At 45.5% G+C, this 18,048-nt stretch overlaps 1 protein-coding gene across 2 annotated transcripts in view; it reads left to right on the forward strand.

Moving 5' to 3' along the window:
- The first annotated feature begins 1,703 nt into the window (after positions 1-1,703).
- The window catches only part of LHCGR (luteinizing hormone/choriogonadotropin receptor), a 63,461-nt gene continuing 47,116 nt past the window's right edge, over positions 1,704-18,048 (forward strand). For both annotated transcript variants that reach the window (XM_029232550.1, XM_029232551.1), the window contains exon 1: positions 1,704-1,927. In XM_029232550.1, coding sequence (XP_029088383.1) covers positions 1,764-1,927 — 164 coding nt within the window. In that variant the 5' untranslated portion in view covers positions 1,704-1,763. The remainder of the gene's footprint in view (positions 1,928-18,048) is intronic.

Consider the following 18,048-nt stretch of genomic DNA (forward strand, 5'->3'; position numbering starts at 1 on the left):
TGGGCTGAGTTTTGAAGGACAACCAGGAGTTTACCTAATGGAATATGGGAAAGGAAGAGAAAATCATTCCAGGTGAGTGAATAGCATATACAGTGGTATGAAAGGGTGAGGAAATCAGGTAAACAGCAGAAGAGAGGGATCCAGAGAAGAAAGACAATATTATAGACAAAAGCTTTGTTGTTTTTTTTTTATGCCATCTAGCACAATGTGGCCAAAGCCATATGATTTTTTTTTTTAATTAAAAAAAAACAATCTGGGCTTCCCTGGTGGCGCAGTGGTTGAGAGTTCTGCTTGCCGATGCAGTGGACACGGGTTTGTGCCCCGGTCTGGGAAGATTCCCACATGCCGCGGAGTGGCTAAGCCCGTGAGCCATGGCCGCTGGGCCTGTGCATCCGGAGCCTGTGCTCCGCAACGGGAGAGGCCACAACAGTGAAAGGCCCGCGTATCGCAAAAAAAAAAAAAAAAAATCTACCTTCCTCAGGCAAGAGACTCACAAGACACTACAGACTGGTGACTTAGCTGGTCTGACCTTGAGAGTTAGCTTCAAAAGAAAAAGAGGGAACTCTGTTCTTTTACTTCCTGTCTGTAGAGTCTTAGACACCTTCTCAACTCTCAAAGTCCACCTCTTTCCAGAATCCAAACAGAGTCCTTGGAAGGAGGAAAGGAAAAGTGTTTTAATGATGAAATTAAATAGGGGAAATTTTGCATCCCCGTGGTTAACCATAAAATTTGTCTCCTTTTCAAGTCCTTGGTATGCAAATCATAGATTAATTTTTTTCATAGGTAAGACAAAGTGAGTGAGAGACATGAGTTCAAACAGGTTTCCACTAGTGATTTAAGAGCTCTGTGATTTCACAGAAGTCACGTAACCTCTCAGGACATCATTTTTCTCATTGCAAACACCCTTCTAGTTTATGGTGAAACTTAGACGTGATGTGAGGGAGAGAACATGTCACAGGGTCTAGCCTATCCTGGGCCTCCCATTGCAGCGGCCGCTGTACATTATTATAGCAGTTTCATTCATTCAACACATCTTTATTGAGGACTTACCATGTAGAAGCCAGAAATATAAAAATAAATCTGAACTGGACTTTGCTTTCTAGGACCTCACAGTCTATAGTGAAGGTAGAGAACACGCTCAAATCACTACTGTTAGGAGGAAAGTGGTTACTACCAAGAGAAAAATTACCGGGGTTGTTGGGAGGACAGGGATTACCCACAGCCTGAAGGAGTTGCTGGGAGAGAATGGGAAAGGATTTGGGGGCTAAGAACGAAAGAGCGGAGGAGGAGCGTCTTTCACCCCTCCTGAAGCGGCCAGGGCTGGTATCAAGTATCATCAGTCCGTCCCTCTCACAGATGAAATACGAGAGATTCGGGAAAGGAACACAACTCGCTCAACTTCACACTCATAGTTACACCAGAGCCAGGAAGAGAATTCAGAACTCCCCACCTCTTCCCGTATCGAAAGCATTCACCACTTCCACACGCTACCTCCTGTAACTAGGGCCATTTGGAGATGCAGAGGCCAGGCTGGGGAACGCAGCAGAGAGGAGGTGATGGGGTCCCTCAGGCCACTGTCCTGGGTCGAGGCAGAGCGGAGACTCAGCAGCGGGGGCGCCGTCGGGGTTGGGGGGGGCAGGGGCGGGCCGGCGCGGGAGGAGCCGGAGGGCAGGCCAGTGGGCGGGAAGAGGGGCGCGGGCCGCGCTCCCGGGCTGTCCGGGGCACTGGCCCAGCCGCAGGAGCCCGCGCTCAGGCTCCCGGCCATGGGGCGGTGGCCCCCCGCGCTGCGGCCGCTGCTGCTGCTCCTGCTGCTGCCGCCGCCGCCGCTGACCCGGGCAATGCGCGGGGAGCCCTGCCCCGAGCCCTGCAGCTGCCCGCCGGACGGCGCCCTGCGCTGCCCCGGCCCGCGGGCCGGCCTCAGCCGACTGTGAGTACGCGGCGCCCCCGCCCCGGCACCCTCGCTCGCTACGGCCGCCTTGCCTCCCTGCTCTTTGGTCCCCTGGATGCTAGGAGAAAGACGCTGCGCCACCTCTCAGGGTGATAAGCCCAAGTTTAGCGTCTTTGCCACGCCCCGCCACACCTGGGGTTGGGGTCCCGAGCACCCTCCAGCCCCAGATGGCCCCAGGCCCTCTCTTTCACCCTGGTTGGGGCGACGGCCAGGGGCGTGGAACTGCCCAGAGGCCACACGGGATGGCTTCGCTCCCTGCAGCTGCTGGAAGCGGACGGGGTGTCATGCTCCTCAGTCAGCAGCTATCTCTGCCCGGAGAAGTCTTACGTGTTCTTTGAGCCTTGGGCCAGCCAGGATGGCGAAGGTTACTGTGCGCTCTGTTTACCCTATGTTCCTCTAGGAATGGGGCGCTCGGGCCCAGTGTCCAGGCGTGACCTGGTCACTCAATGGGGACTGCCGGCTGGCGCATCCCCCAACCAGTGCTCACCTACACCTTAGTGAGCATACAAGTCATTGCTCCACCCCAGCCCCAGATGTACTTGCATTTCAGCCTGGTTGTCTGATCAGATGTACTTGCATTTCAATCTGGTTGCCGAATCGATGTGAGGCCTTGAGTTCCAGCTCTGGCACACCACCACCCCTTAGGGAGCTGTATACACTGGCAGGCAGGTGGAGGAAGCTGGCTGTTGTAGTGATGGGGTATAGAGGAGAGGGGGGGTCTTCGATACTAGCGTATCTGAGTGTCACCAGACACTTTTTCAGGAAAAGGTACCACATAGTATATGGTTCTATTTATATGGAATGTCCAGATAGACAGAAAGGAGATGAGTAGCCATCAGGTTGGAGTGAAGGCCCAATGACTGCTAATGGCTGTTGCTTTCTGTGGTGATGAAAATTATCTAAAATTAGATGGTGGTTATGGTTGCACAACTCCATGAACATACTAAAAACCATCGCAATGTACAATTAAAATGGGTGAATTTTAGAGTATATAAATTACATCTTGATAAAGTTGTTAAAAGAGAAAAGGAAAGAAAAAAAAGAAGACTATAAAAGTGTCCAAAAGGCACCAGGCTGGTAGAGGTGTTGGTTATGTTCTAACCGTTAGACGTGATGGAATTCCATGCTGGGGGAGGAAAGAGATTCCCCCCCCCCCCCCCCCCCGCCCCATGCCTTTGGGCTCCCAGCAGTCTGTCAGGAGCTTGCTTCATGGAGGGAATTCCTCCACCCTCCTGAAGGGCTGAGATTCTCCTCTGGGACAGTTAGTGGCCTTTGGGGAATATTTGTGGTTGAGAGATACAGTTTTTAAAGGTTGAGGGGCTTATATTAATTGGTTTGCATTAATTGTCTTGTCAGCTCAATTCCCTGAAGGTGAGGACCACGCTAATAGAATTTGTTTCAATCAATAAATAAATCCATAGAAGCTGCCCTCCAAGTCCCAGCCCTTGTCCTTCCCTGACAAGCCTCCCATCTTGCTCTTAAGGACGATTGTGCCACTAACACTGTGCCTTTCTCACTCACCTGGTACTTATCATACAGGTTATAAGAACCTGAGATCCAAAGAGTTGGAAAAATCTACCCAAGGTCCCACAGCTATTGAGTCGCAAAGACAGGGCTTCACCTGCTATCTTTTTATATTTGCTAGTTTTTGTAAGAAAATTACCCCTTCCTTAAAAAAAAGAAAAAAAGAAAAAAAAAATTCTCAGCTTCTCCAAATTGGCACTGAGTTAGAAAACCTCCTGGTTTCTACCAGGAGACAGGCATGGGTGAGGCAGGCATGGGTGAGGCAAGTCCCAGCCCCTTTCAGATTCAGCTTTTCACTGAGGTCTCTCTGCCACACCCACACTGGCCTCAGGAGAGTAGTACCTCTTCCCTGGAGTAGGCTGAAGTGAAAAGACTAAAACGAAACAAATTCTCTCACTGCCCCACGGCACAGTTTAAAGAAGCCTCGAACACCTCAGAAAGATTTTACAGGGTTAACTAGGTTTGGGGATGGAAGTGGGAAACAGGTACAAAATAAGTACTGCTGGCATGCTGAGGCTGGTTAGTCCCACTCCCCAAAAGAAGCCAGTTGTCCAGGCTCTGAACATTCCTGTGGGATTCTAGAGAATCCCTGACTCCCTCCCTTCACATGCATTATCTTGGCATGCACACCAGCAGCATCTCCTCCTAGACATTTAAACCCCTTAGGTCAGCACGCGCTCTGACCCGCACAAAGTCAGGCTTCCCAAGGATCAGATAATTGAGAGATGACCTCATCCTTCAAGGGAGAACCCTATGGAGGTGGAGCCTATAAAAGCCAAAAGGGGATAAGTTTTTCGGCATGACAAGGTGACTTCAACATCCGTATGACAAGAGGATGCATAGAACGAATAGGAGGGTAGTTCCTTTAAGGCCATGTTCTTCATACCAGCAGCATAAGTACCACCTGGAAAATGTTAGAAATGCATACTCTCAGGGCCCCAGTTTCTGCATCAGAAACTCTGAAGGTGTAGTCCAGCAATCTGTAGTTTAACAAGCTCCCCAGGTGATTCTGATGCATGTTAAAGTTTGAGAATCAAGGTATTCCTCCATGGAGGATATAATCTGGAAAGCAGGGAGCATGTTTTAAACTTCTTTGTGCCAGACACTTCTCTTCTCCATGCCCTCCAACACCCCTGACACACACACACACACACACACACACACACACACACACACACACACAGTACCTATTTATTGCAAAAGGCAGCTGTGATCAGATTAAAACTTCAAAGTCTGAGATATGGAAAAATAAACAAGATTAAGAAAAAATTTTTTGTTTTGTTTTGTCTTCAAAAAAAGGAGTAGAGGAAGGAATCCATGGAGAAGGACAGATTGAAGACACAAGGGATGATGGTATAAGATGCCCATGGGAGTGGGAGGAAGACATGAGTGTCAGATCAGAGGGGAAGGGTTCATCTTAAAAGAGAGGGATACTTCTGAGCTCTGGCAGAAGAAGACAGATGGATGAAGGTATAACTTAACATTGAGGCAAAGGAAAGAAAAAGTGAATGGGTTCTGCTTAAATCCTCTTTTCTTGACGATGAATGAATGAAGTGGTAAACAGTAATTACAAGATAGAAAATGCCATGAATAACAAGTTATTGGGAGTTCATAAAAAGAAGAGAGCTGAAATTATGAGATAAGGGATAAGAGGGATGTGGTCTTGCACTGTTATCCACAGGGTCTGATTCTGCAGAGAGAAGGGTAGATTTCTCAATTCTGGGGGTTGGAGGAGGCGAGTACCACAGAGCACCTTAAAATTCATCACTGGCCCCCCCCCTCAGTAGATGCTAGTTCATGTTTTAATCATTTCAGGCCTTGGTAGTCCTGCCTTATAAAACTCCCATCTAAAGTCCACTATTTGGTTAAAAAAAAAAAAGGAAAATGGATAATAATTGCTTATCATTGATAAGCCCACTGCTTGCAAATTTTGAAAATTGCATTGTTCAGATCTTTCCAGCCCAATAATATTTTATTAAAAACTTAGGTATTTAAAATCTAAAATGTGGCACAAAAAAAGAAAAAAAAAAGCCTCCCATGTATTCACTCATTTTAATTGGAGAAAAAAAAAGTAAAAGAAAATAATTAATTTAAAAAATGTCCTTTTCCTTTTGTTATTAGTTCCAGACAAGTCGAAGGAGGGAGAGGGAAAAAAAAAATCTCACCTTGCCCATGGTTATATAAAGATCTTTGTCTCTATGACAACAGAAAGGTTGATCTGCTTGGTATGGAAACAGCTTCTGAAAAATCTGTTAGTAAGAAAATGCTAATAATAATAATAGCAATTTATTTTTTGCATGCTGTGCCTACTAAACAGAGATTAAACTTTCAGACTTTATTATAAGACACAATCCAGAGACTTTGGAAGGATAAAATGTGCTGTATCCGTCGGTCCAGTGTCACAGGAAGATGTTAATTTTCTGACATCTTTCCTGAATGTCTTTCTCCTTCTCCTACCTTGAGAACAAATCAGGATCCAGAATGATGTTCTATGCTGTAGAAGGATGTACCAATGGAGGGCGTGGTCCCTGTCCTTGAGGAGCCCACAGTCTAGGTGGAAACACACCCGCACCCAAGAGACGTGTAGGTAGGAAGAGAGAGGCAACGAGGCTCTAAGGAATTCAGGAAATAGATCAGTCACTATGGACTGAAATCTCCAAGCGAAGGTGTCATGGACCAGGGTTATGAGGCTAAACCTTGAAGGAGAGAAGGGAAGGAGAGTCCAGGTGGAAGAAAAACACAGGTGAGAGTAGGCCAGACATTTCCTTACTGAGAAGCAAAGAATACGGTTGAATGGATCCTTCCCTTTTTATACCTCTCCCTGGTTCTTTGGAGAAATTTTTTGGTAAGGGAAGATATAAAGTCATCAGAAATATTTGATTAAATTACCCAGAGAGCTGTTCAAAAAGAAAAAGAAATTCCTAATATGTAGGAACTAATAAACTAATCTTAACTAATAAACTAATCTTAACTAATAAACTTTCAAAGTCATTCTTGGACAGTTGATTACAAAGGCATTAAGTAAAACTCATGATTTGGAGTCACTTCCAGCAAGCTTTCCCCATGTCCCCTCTCTCCCACACACACATACTTGCTTTGATACCTCGTACTTACATCTACTTTTGCATACACCCCACATAACGTAACTATTTATTCCATGTGTACCTCCTCTGCAACAGCAGGGTTTCTCAGCCTCAACACAATTGTCATTTGGGGCCAGATAATCATTTGCTGTTGGGGGCTGTTTCATATACTGTAGGGTGTTTAGTAGCATCCCTGGCCTCCACCCACTATATGCCAGTAGCACTGCCCTCCCAAACGATGACGACCGAAAATGTCTTCAGACATTTGCCAAATGCCCCTGGCGTGTGTGTGTGTTGAGGCAAGGGGTGGGGGAGTCCCCACCTCACCCCACCATGGTTTTGAATCATTGTGCCAAAGTGAGAAGCACCTGAAGAGGTCTTAGTCAACTCAGGATTCCCCAAATTTCACAGGTAGTATGATTAAAGTGTCTATTGAACTACATGATGATCAAACTGAGTAGAGAGCTGAATAGGAACAATGAACCAATGCAAAAAGGAAGTATGTATGTTAGTTAGCATGTACCACACCTAAATGTCACTTAAAAATCTCCATCCTAGAAAATGGGGAGGTGATGAGGTGCTATGAGTAGCAGAGGGAGTCAACATCCAGGTCCCAGATTTGCAGACCTCCCAATCTCTCCTTTGAAAGGGCCATCCAGAGAAGCAAGACTAGAAGCTTACCTACATTAGTACAGCCCAACAATTCCATAGATTGTTCTACTGTTTGTTGTTAATTTGTTTTAACTTACTTATTAGAGAAAAATCAATCCTCAGCCCAGGGTCCATTAAAACAAAACAAAACAACCACCAAGGCAGCCTGAATTGAGATCTATTGGTTCCCGTCCAGGACACCAGGTAAGAGTCCACAGGATAGAGGGAAGCCTACCAAACTCTTACAAGTAGGACAGCTTGGCCCTACCTACAGCTTCCCTGAAGCTGAACCAGACAAAACAAAAACAAAAACAAAACCTTGGAATTCTGAAAGCTCATGTCCCACCTTCCTACCCTACTCCCACAAAAACAAACCAAAAATAACCAACAACAGCAAAAAACAAACAAAAAAGAAAAACAAAGACCCAAGGTAGAGATTGATCTTGAACCTCAGTTCTGACTCAGCCCTCCCAGCTATTACCTTCAAGACAATTCTTAAACCTGGCTGTGCCTATAAACAGACTCCCTGGGGGAAGCTTTGCAAGGGCCAGATTTTATTAGTTTAAAAATCATCCTTTTGGGGAAAGTGAATGGTGACCCCTAGCAGGACACTAAAAAGCAAGCAACAGAGTTCCCAAAATCTCAATGAAAGTGTAGAGCCAAAAATCTTCACACACGGATCCCTTTGTCATTGGACCCAGCTCTCCCTTTGGAGAGCAATAATTCTTTGGATTTTTTTCTACATTATTCTTTTCTTTTTAAATTTCAAAAGCAGTATGTCAGGGACTTCCCTGGTGGTGCAGTGGTTAAGAGTCCACCTGCCAGTGCAGGGGACACGGGTTCGAGCCCTGGTCCGTGAAGATCCCACATGCCGCAGAGCAGCTAAGCCCATGCGCCACAACTACTGAGCCTGTGCTCTAGAGGCCATGAGCCACAACTTCTGGGCCCATGCGCCACAACTGCTGAAGCCCACACGTCTACAGCCTGTGCTCCGCAATGAGAGGCCACCACAATGAGAAGCACGTGCACCGCAATGATGAGTAGCCCCTGCTCGCCACAACTAGAGAAAGTCCACGCACAGCAATGAAGACCCAATACAGCAAAAAACAAAGGCAGTATGTCAGATTAATTCAGGGCTCCAGTTCTGTTCCTTTACCCACCTCTATCTTCTTCCCAAGCTCCTCAATTTGGCTTCTTTTCATGTCTTGAAATGAGGCACAAAAGCTTTCTTTCCAAAATACAATCTCCCAGGTTGGCTGCACCAGACGGTGTCTTGGCCTTGTGTAATTTTGATCTTACACATGGAATTTTAAAGCCAGTTGAGTCATGGTGGTGCAGAGAGGCCCTGCTGCTCACTTCCAGACCCAAGAGGGCTGGCTCCACGGGAGCATATGTGTTCTGTTCTGGCAGCTCCCCTTGGTGTGTGAAAAATCACATTTAATGCAGATTTTAGCAAATTTTGCACCAGCTCTTTTTTTTAAGAAGGCAATTAAAATAATCCCACCCACCAGTCAGGTGGGCTTTCTAACTCCGTGGGCAGCTTCTAGCAGCTTCTCCACATGGTCCTCATTTACTCTCAGCTTCTGCCTCCCAGGGAGATGCCACGCCGTCCCAGCCAGCAAACCACTCACAGCTGCTCTCTGTGTGGCCCTGAACCACAGCTCTTTAATGCCACCTGGGCCAAATTCAGAAAAGTCCAATTTACAAGTAAAACTCAACTTTCAGAATGAAGGCTTTATCCCTTGCTGCTGTTAAATTTGTCCTTGACGCTGATAAAATGAGGTGACTCCTAGGTTCATAATTCTACCTCACGAGCATCAGCGGACAGCATTTCTGAGGCCACAGGGGTGGAGATGCCCTGGTACGACAGGGCAGGGTCCAACACAGTCCCCAGATTATCTGAATTGCTCAACAGGACAAAGACCTGCAGACGTGAGTTCTAGCACCAGGTCCCTCTTTCCCTAAATGTGCACTGTGGGCTCAGGACAGTGTTAAAACCTCTGTGCTGTCTGTAAAAGGGGCGTGATGATTCTTGCCCCTGAGTGGGGCTGACTGTGGTGAAGATAAACAAGACAGCAGGGCCCAAAATACTCGGAAATAAAGGTTTTCCATAACTACAAAGTATCATTGTAACAATCTGGTGATGCAGAGAAGACCTGAAAAAGCTGCAGCCCATATATGAGGTTGAGCAGTAAGTATCTGTCATCCAAGGGGGACGCCTGATGGGATAGTTCTGTTCCTGTGGGGTGTTAATTAGAGAAAATGACCCACTAGGTCTTCTCAGCCTGGAAGGTGAATAAGTTAGAATCCCGGAATAGCAGAGCTCATTACTGCCTGGAGTCTGATATGCTAGTTTTTTCAGCCCAGGCTGAGCTGCCCCTCAAACATGCCACCTAACACCTGATTATAGCCTGTTTTCTATCATTCAATTGGGTCAGTCCTATCTGTCCAGCTAGAGCGTCCAAGCCTATTCTGGGTCCTTTCCCCATTCCGCATCCCTAAACCTCCAGCTGGACACATAGAAAACCTTCAGGTCAGACGTGTTGACCGCTCAGGAACTACATACTGAAATGTACAGGATAATGTGCAGGATCCATAGACACCGCCCGTGCCCTCCAAGAGCTTACAGTCTTCCAGCCATAGGAGAGAGAGGACTAGTTCTCAGATGACGGCAGTGAAATGCAGAAGGTGATAAAAGCCAGATGATGGTTATAAACAAAGGCTGGTGAGAGTTTAGAGAAGGGAGCTATCCCTTCTAGCCAGAGTAACAAAGATACCTTGGTGGAGGTATTATTTGAGCTGTAGTTCTTTAAGCCTCAAGCTCTCTACAGGGGCAACTGGGCTAACACGCTTATCCCATAAGCTCCATCCTGGCCTTTGACACCAGCTTAGGCCACCACGGAAGCACTATTCAAAGCCTTCTGCTCTCTCACTGACCACCAGGCACGTGCCCTGTCTGTGTTACGGATCATCAATGAAGAGTGGATGACTTCCCCCTGGAAACCTTGGGTGGGTCTCTGATTAAGGCTTTTCTCATTTGCAAGCACCAGAAATCATCTCTGACAAATTTAATCATAAGAGATTAACTTAACAGAAGAATAAAGAGGTAGAAGGATGTGAGCAAGATCCAGAGAGAATATGGCGGCAAGAGGTCAGGGCACTTTTCTGTAGATTCCACCTTTACAATGAATCAGCTCCAAAGATTCCTCCCATCTATTACAAGTTTAAATTCCTGAGAGAGAGAATCTGATGGCTCCACACCCTACTCCTGAGACAGAAGCACAGTCAATGAGATGCTTCCACCCTATTGCAACCAGCAGTGAGATGCTTCCAGAGAAGGGGCATTTTTGAACCAGGCGCCCACACAAATCAGTGTCTACCAGAGCTGAGGAGTTAGTGAAAAGTGACGGTGCACATGCCAGTAACTGCAGGCAATTCAGACCCATTCCATCAAGTTAATTAAAAGTATGTAGGGCTTCCCTGGTGGCGCAGTGGTTGAGGGTCCGCCTGCCGATGCAGGGGAGACGGATTCGTGCCCCTGTCCGGGAAGATCCCACATGCCGCGGAGCGGCTGGGCCCGTGAGCCATGGCCGCTGAGCCTGTGCATCCGGAGCCTGTTGCTCCGCAACGGGAGAGGCCACAACAGTGAGAGGCCTGCGTACCGCAAAAAAAAAAAAAAAAAAAAAAAAGTATGTAGTATATCAGTTGCAACCAGCTTTTACAGGCTCACCAAAAAAAATGTGTCTGCAAACAGAAGCTTGTAATGAAAGAGTTTCCTGGAGCATATCTGCAATGTCACTGCCCTGACAACATAATATTCTCTGCTTCTAAAAAATATTTTTGAGAAATCATTACACAAAATGCAGACCCTCCCTGGGGAGAATTCAACATGTAGTTTTATTTACCAGAGTTATTCTTGTCATGTTATATTATTGCTAGAAGAATTCTAGTTTGGGGGTAAAGATTGGGTTACTTTGCTTTGTGTCTTTAGAAAACTTTAAATGGGTTTTGAGTAAGTGCTAAGATGTGTTACCGTTCTCTGAGGCTTTATATTTTTAATTTAGTTGTTGCACAAATGACTTGGAAAATCCATCATCCAGGGAATCTTCTTGAAAAATCTTGGTTTACATTATATCAATAATTCGTAAACTCCCCAAGCTTCTTGGGTGCTCTGGAAAGGCTGTCTTGGAGAAGAGTCACGCAAACTGAACTTTCCAATGGGAGAGTTCCAACTGACTGAACTTTTTTTTTTTTTTTTTGTGGTACGTGGGCCTCTCACTGTTGTGGCCTCTCCCGTTGCGAAGCACAGGCTCCAGACGCGCGCAGGCTCAGCGGCCATGGCTCACGGGCCCAGCCGCTCCGCGGCATGTGGGATCTTCCCGGACCGGGGCACGAACCCGTGTTCCCTGCATCGGCAGGTGGACTCTCAACCACTGCGCCACCAGGGAAGCCCTGACAACTTTTTTAAATCAATGAGCAAATGAGAATTCTGCAGAGTGGCTCCCTAGAGTTGAAATATTTAATGGAAGGTTGTTCTTTATCACTTCCTTATCATTTCTTTACAAGGCTATCAGACAAGGTCTATAAGAGATACTTGAGCCCAACAGAAAGGTACCAAGGGGGAATGTCTACCCTCTCTCTCAGTTGTCCTGTGTATAATCAGCAGACAATAGAGAGCTTGAGACAAGCCACAGGCATTTTGTAGACATAAGGGTGTGAAAAACAGAAGAGTCCAAAGTGCTGAATCCACCCCATCCCCAGCAAGGAAGGAGAGTTGTCATCAGGCATAGCTGGGGTAGCCTGACTCCTTCATAGTAAGCAGCTGTGAATTTAAAGTACTTATTGAGCTCTAACCTTGTACTAGATGCTGTATGAGTATTACATAAACATTTTCTTATTTAATCTAAAAAATTTCTGCAGTAGTTAGTATCATCATCACTTCATACATGTGAAATGAACCCAGGCAACCTGGCTCCAGAGCCTCTACTCTTCACTACCCCACTGTGCTGATTCCAGAGAGAAAGCACATGCAACCGGTGATGAAGACACATCCCATAAAGTATATAGCGCCTGAGACAGACCTTTAACCAAGGGTAGAATAGAATCTGACCGGCAGAGAAGGGTGGATGTGCCAGATGGTAGAAACAGTGTGAATGAAGGCAGGAAAATGTGACGTAAATTCAGGAGATACAGTAGTCTGATTTGTCTAGGGAGGCACTGTTCAGTAGAAATATAATGTTAGTCACAAGTGTAATTTTAATTTTTAATAGCCACATTTTAAAAGGTTTTAAAAGGTGCAATTAAGTTTAATAAAATATTTTACGTAATCCAACTGTACCAAATATTATCATTTTGTTGGAAGGCAGAAATATTGAATAACATCCTCCAAACTTGAGACCGAAAAACAAAGCGGGCCGCTCCGTGAAGTGCAATTATGAAGCTTATTGAGGGTAACTTACACACAGGTGGGATCAGGCTGACGCGACATTCCACATTCGAAGTTGTACTCCATACCACAGGGTATGGAAAAGGGGATAGGGGGCTTTAAAGGGGCCAGAGCTAAAAATAAAACCTGACTGCTAGAGAGAAGCACACCCACACTGGATGGAAGCCAGGGGTTTTTCCTTCCTCTGGGAGTCTCATGACCATTTACCATCTGCATCAGTAAAAGGCATTCTTCCAGTTTTCATTTCAGATGAAGACAAGGGTAAAAGTTGATAGGGAACTCATCTGGTTTGGGTGCATTCCTCAGGAGTAGGCTAAAGCTCAGTCTTGCAGAAAGGGGAGGGAGTAGGACTTGTGGGCCTAAGAGAGAGCTGAAAAAATAGTCGAGTGGTTTAGCCACACCCATCTCAACATGTAATCAATATAATAATTGTTAATGAGATCATTTCCATTATTTTTTCTTGCTCAGTCTTTGACATCTGGAATGTATTTTAAACTTACAGTGCGTTTCAGTTTGGAGCGGACATACTTCAAGTGCTCAATGGTCATATGTGGCTAGTGGCTGCCTTTTTTGGACAGTGCAAGTTTAGTGTATTGGTTATATGAGGGGAAGAGTGGGTGACAGGACTGTCAAATAAAGTTCAAGCCTTTATTTCGGGGGCCTTGAATGCAAAGCTGAGACATTTGTAGATAAGTAGACTGGCCAAGGGGTGGCACAGAAGAATCTGAGTATTAAGAGTGACATGGTGGGAGTTATCAGGGAGACCAATCTAGACTGGGCAGAGGAAACCCGGGATGGAGTACAGGGAAACCAGTTTGGGGACCATAGAGCAGTCGAGGTGAAGAAAAGAATGACCAAGGAGAGTGGCAGTGGAAAAGGAATAAAGGGGCTGGAAGCAAGAGACAGTCAGAAGGCAGAATCTACCAGAGACTGGGAGTTCAATGGTAGAACAGGAAACATTCATACAAGGCACCTGATAAATTCTCAAAAACTAGGGCAGGAAAAAGAAAAAGAAAACTGGGCAGTCATTAGTGCTGAGGAGGACAGGAGAGGAAGAAAAACACTCTGGTAGGCTCTGAAGCTTCATGGGAGAACAGGAATTTGAGCTGCACCTTTGAAGTTAAAGACCGTGAGCACATGCCCTCAAGAAGCTGGTGGCTCTATCAGAAGGTGAGGTTTTCGCAGAAGAACCGGAGGATTGCATAGTGGGGTGTATCAACAAACTCCCAAAGGAACAGTACTGATGTGATGTGACTAATGTAGGACACAGCACTGGACCAGGAATGAAGTGACCTATGTTCAAATCCAGATCTGCTGCTCAATTGCCATGTGGTTTCAGGGAAGTCATTTTACTTTTCCTCACTTAAGATTCTTCATCAAAAGTGAGGGGTTGGACCAAACCAACTGCAAGCAGCCCTTTTAGTCTGATTCCCTGAGTCTAATACAGTAAATGCTTAAAGGAGTGTTCTAAAATTTTCTGATGTAAAACTTAACGTCTTGGATGTCCATCTATACTGACTTCATATTTCAGTTAACGTTGATGTCTGAGCTCCCTCTAGGTAAATGCTGAAGACAAGAGGCCGATAACTGAAGACATACCCAATAATGAAGTTACCAAATAGATCAATGCATTTGAAAGCGCAAAGATTTAAAATCGTTTGTAAAGGGGAAAGCCATTTTATTTCACTCCAAGATGAAAGCAAGTTTATTATAACTACCGAGTGACTTTGATAAGAACACAGGAATTCTTAAGCCTCTGTTCAATGTAGAACAAGGTCTCATGTAATAAATATAAAAACATTAACATTCTTTTGAATTTAAATAAGGTAATGTTTCCCTCTCCCCATTTCTATGAGTTCATTAGGCAAAAAATCTTTGACCATCCCTGGTTTCTGTCTTTTTGTCTCCCCCTGATTTTGTAGTGTTTTAAAATTCAGGGTGTATAGCTCTAGCAATAAACTAATCAAAAAGATGGATGGATCTTTGTAGCTTTCTTAAATCGATAATATAGATGGCTTTTCTAAACCGTTAGAGGGAAGTGAAAAAAATAATTCATTTCTGTCATTCTGGGCAGAAGAGGTAAAGGCTCCTGCAAGGCGAGCAAAGACCCCAGCCAGGCTTTGAGGACTCCAGATGAGTGCTCGGATTTCTTCCCTGGCTGTTGTCTTCCTCTGCCCCTGCTCAGCCTGTGGGCTTCAGAAGGTGGTCCTGCCCTGGAATTCCAAGCTCTTAAAAACCAAAGTGAGGTGGGGGAACCTACAGTTGTAATTGGCTTTAGGCAACACCTGTGTTTAAAAGTGTCAATTGAGCCATATTTTCCATTTACCTAAGGAGTTTGCTACTTAAGGAACCTTTCATCAATCCTCCTGTAGAGCAAAGAACTCTTTGATAATGCAAATATCTCCCAGTAGATAGGTTTTTATAAGCAAGGATTTCTAAATCTTGGGTTCCCTTGAAGGGGAACAAAGAAACTCCTGACCCTGAAACTCTCCAGCTAACATTATTTTGAGGGTTCATTAACAAGCCAGTGAACAGGACAAACTGGCTTTGTCCAAGGTCATCTGTGTTATTAAACTTAGAAGAAAAAAAATAAGAGAGGCCCAAGCCCCACCCTTGAGTACTCAAGAGCCGTTAGGGACAATTAAGGAGGACCTGATAATGTGGCATCATCTTCTTCAAGGAGATTAGGTTTATCTGAATGCTATTTGTTTATCTGTTGCTAGGCTCTGACAGAAGGTGAGCTGGTGCCTTGACAACTGGGGCTGGCTAGGAAGGGGACTGAGACAGGGCCCAGAAGAAAGAGTTGATGGAAAAGAGCTCTGAAAGTGGGATGGCCCTCCTGAGCAGTCCCACCATGAGGCAAAACAAAAGGGCTGGGCCTTTATTCTATGCATTGACCAGTCACTGGATGCAGGCTGCAGAGGACAGCAGACCTGATACTGGGGGAGGTGGCAATCTTAGGCTGAAGGTAATTCCAGGAGAGCAACTCCGCTGAGAGCTTCAGCTGGGGGAATGAGTACCTCAGTCCTAAATGGTGATTTTGGCAGCCCACCAGCATCCACTGGAGGAACTAACCCAGCTGCACTGGGTAGCCCCAGCACAGGGTCCCCATCTGTTCCAGGGGGCCCAGTTAGAAAGTCAAAACCAAACAGTGAGAGATATTACATTGATCCTAACCAGATAGCAACTAGGAACTGTTCTGGGTCAGCAGTGTCTTCTAAGAGGGAAAAATACAGGGATCAGGATCTGGTGATTGACAAGAAGAGAAGGCAAAGCTCCACTCCTGGATGGACTCTGGGGAGACCGAGCAGGCTACAGGATAAGCAATCAAGGCCAAAACAAGTACCAATATGGGGCGGGGGCCGTGTAATTCAAGGTACTGCAGGCACACTCCTGCCCTCCAAGTAGTGTTGGGTTTAGTGTAGACAATGCAGAAAGACACAGGACTTCACCAGGGTCATGACCAATCACAAGATCCCAGAACTAGGGTGAGTCCTTACTTCCAGTCCTAAGGAGTAGAGACTGCTTCTACATCAACTTTAACACATAACTGGCAGGTTTGGGGGACTTGTATGTGGGATTCATGAGTCGATGGAGTTTCCAGAACTGATGAAACTAAGGCAGCCTTTGTCATCCAGTCTAAGTATTTGCTTCAACATCTCTGGTAAAGGCTCTTTGACCAAGGTAGAATTTGGCCATAATTCGGGTATCGCCTGTGTTATATCATCAATTAATTTAAAAATCAAAGTTTAAAACTATAAAAAGGACTATGAACTGTAATAAATATGAGTAACTGCATGATTCCACACCACATGCCTCCACAGCCACCTCACGCACGATTCAAGAGGCAGAGAGAACGCTCCACGCTGCAAGTTCAATTTCACATTTGCCCAGTAACCTTGGTTCTCTACCACCCATCTGAGGTGCATAGTGTGGGAGTGTCAATCTCTTATGTTTCTTTGCTCCATGCATAGCTTTCATTCCCTTTGTTGACACTGGACAACAGAGCTGCTGGACTGTCCTTGCTTTTGGCCCCTTTTTCCTCAGTTCTCCTTGGCTTCTGCTCTGTATCAAATGATATTAACTAGACCTTTCCATAAGAGTTCCTGACGTTCACAAAATTCTTAGAATTCATGTAGACCTAACTTTCAAAAAAAAAAAAGAAAGAAAGAAGGAAAGAGGAAGGGAAGAGAAGGAGGGGGGACCTCAGTACATCAAAATGAAAATTTTATCTTCTCCATTGGTCTCTCAGGTACAGAGGGTTAAGTTGACCATACTTTTGCCTTCAAATAACATAATCAGTGGGTCATTCAAAGTCCCCTCATTTTAGTTATTCATTTTATCCCCTCCTCCCACTTTCTCTCAACTCACCATAGGCAACCACGCTGATGTACGTTTATATGCTTTCTAATGGCTAATGTTTGGTGTGTCTGTATTTTAATTCTGCAAGTAGTGTCGTGTATACATATCATTAATTTCTTAGTTGTTTCTCTTAACACCATGATTCTAAGACCCACACATGCTGCTCTGTGCACCTTTACACTCTTGCTCCTAACTGGCGACCCTTTCGCAGGTGTACACTTTAGCCCCCCTCCCTCAGCAGTGGACACTCAGGTTGCCTTCAATACCCCTTGATGCCACAAGGCTGTGAAGAAAATCCTTGTGCAAGTTTCCTGGGGTATAAGTGTGCAAATTTCTCTGGGATATATACAGGAGTAGAACTGCAGGGTTATTGAGACAATTGTTCACATTGCTAAGAGCTTCTGGCTTCAGGGAAAGAATCACAGAAGCATCCATCAGAGAAGGGATCACCTTCAAAGGGAGTACATTCAAATGGTTATTAACAAATCATGGGCCACGTGAACATTTAAATACAGGAGACAGCCGCTTGAATGCTTAGTAACTGCTGCCCACTGCGATGAATCAGAAAGGAATACACAACATGTCTAAAATAAAAATATAAGTCAGTGGGGAAAACAGTTTGGGATTCATAGAAGCACGTTCTCCACATCACTTCATGAGAATACTTCTGTTGTGAAAAGCTTGGTGCACCTGTCTCACCCCACCTCTCTCCCCGTTCCCTGACCCCCAGGCCCCTTTCTTGTCCCAGCCACACCCATAAAGCTACCTCCTGTTTGCTCAGTGCCTCTTTTATGGTAGGAACTCTATTTTCACTCTCATCACTGCTGCCTTTCCTGCTCTGAAGCATCAACATCAACTCTACAAAATTTCATCTTGCACCAGGGCTGTTCTGTAGTCACTGGGGACAGCCAGTGCATGATCTACAGCTTCTCTCCCTTCTGTCCAACCTTTGCTCCTTATCCCTCATCCCTACATCCATCAAAAACTCAGGCACCCTCCCTGGTCAAATCTGAGCCACACTGTTCTCCGGGGAG

Source organism: Monodon monoceros, unplaced genomic scaffold (assembly GCF_005190385.1).
Source record: "Monodon monoceros isolate NGI ecotype Baffin Bay Population unplaced genomic scaffold, NGI_Narwhal_1 Super_Scaffold_19, whole genome shotgun sequence".
NCBI lineage: Eukaryota > Metazoa > Chordata > Mammalia > Artiodactyla > Monodontidae > Monodon > Monodon monoceros.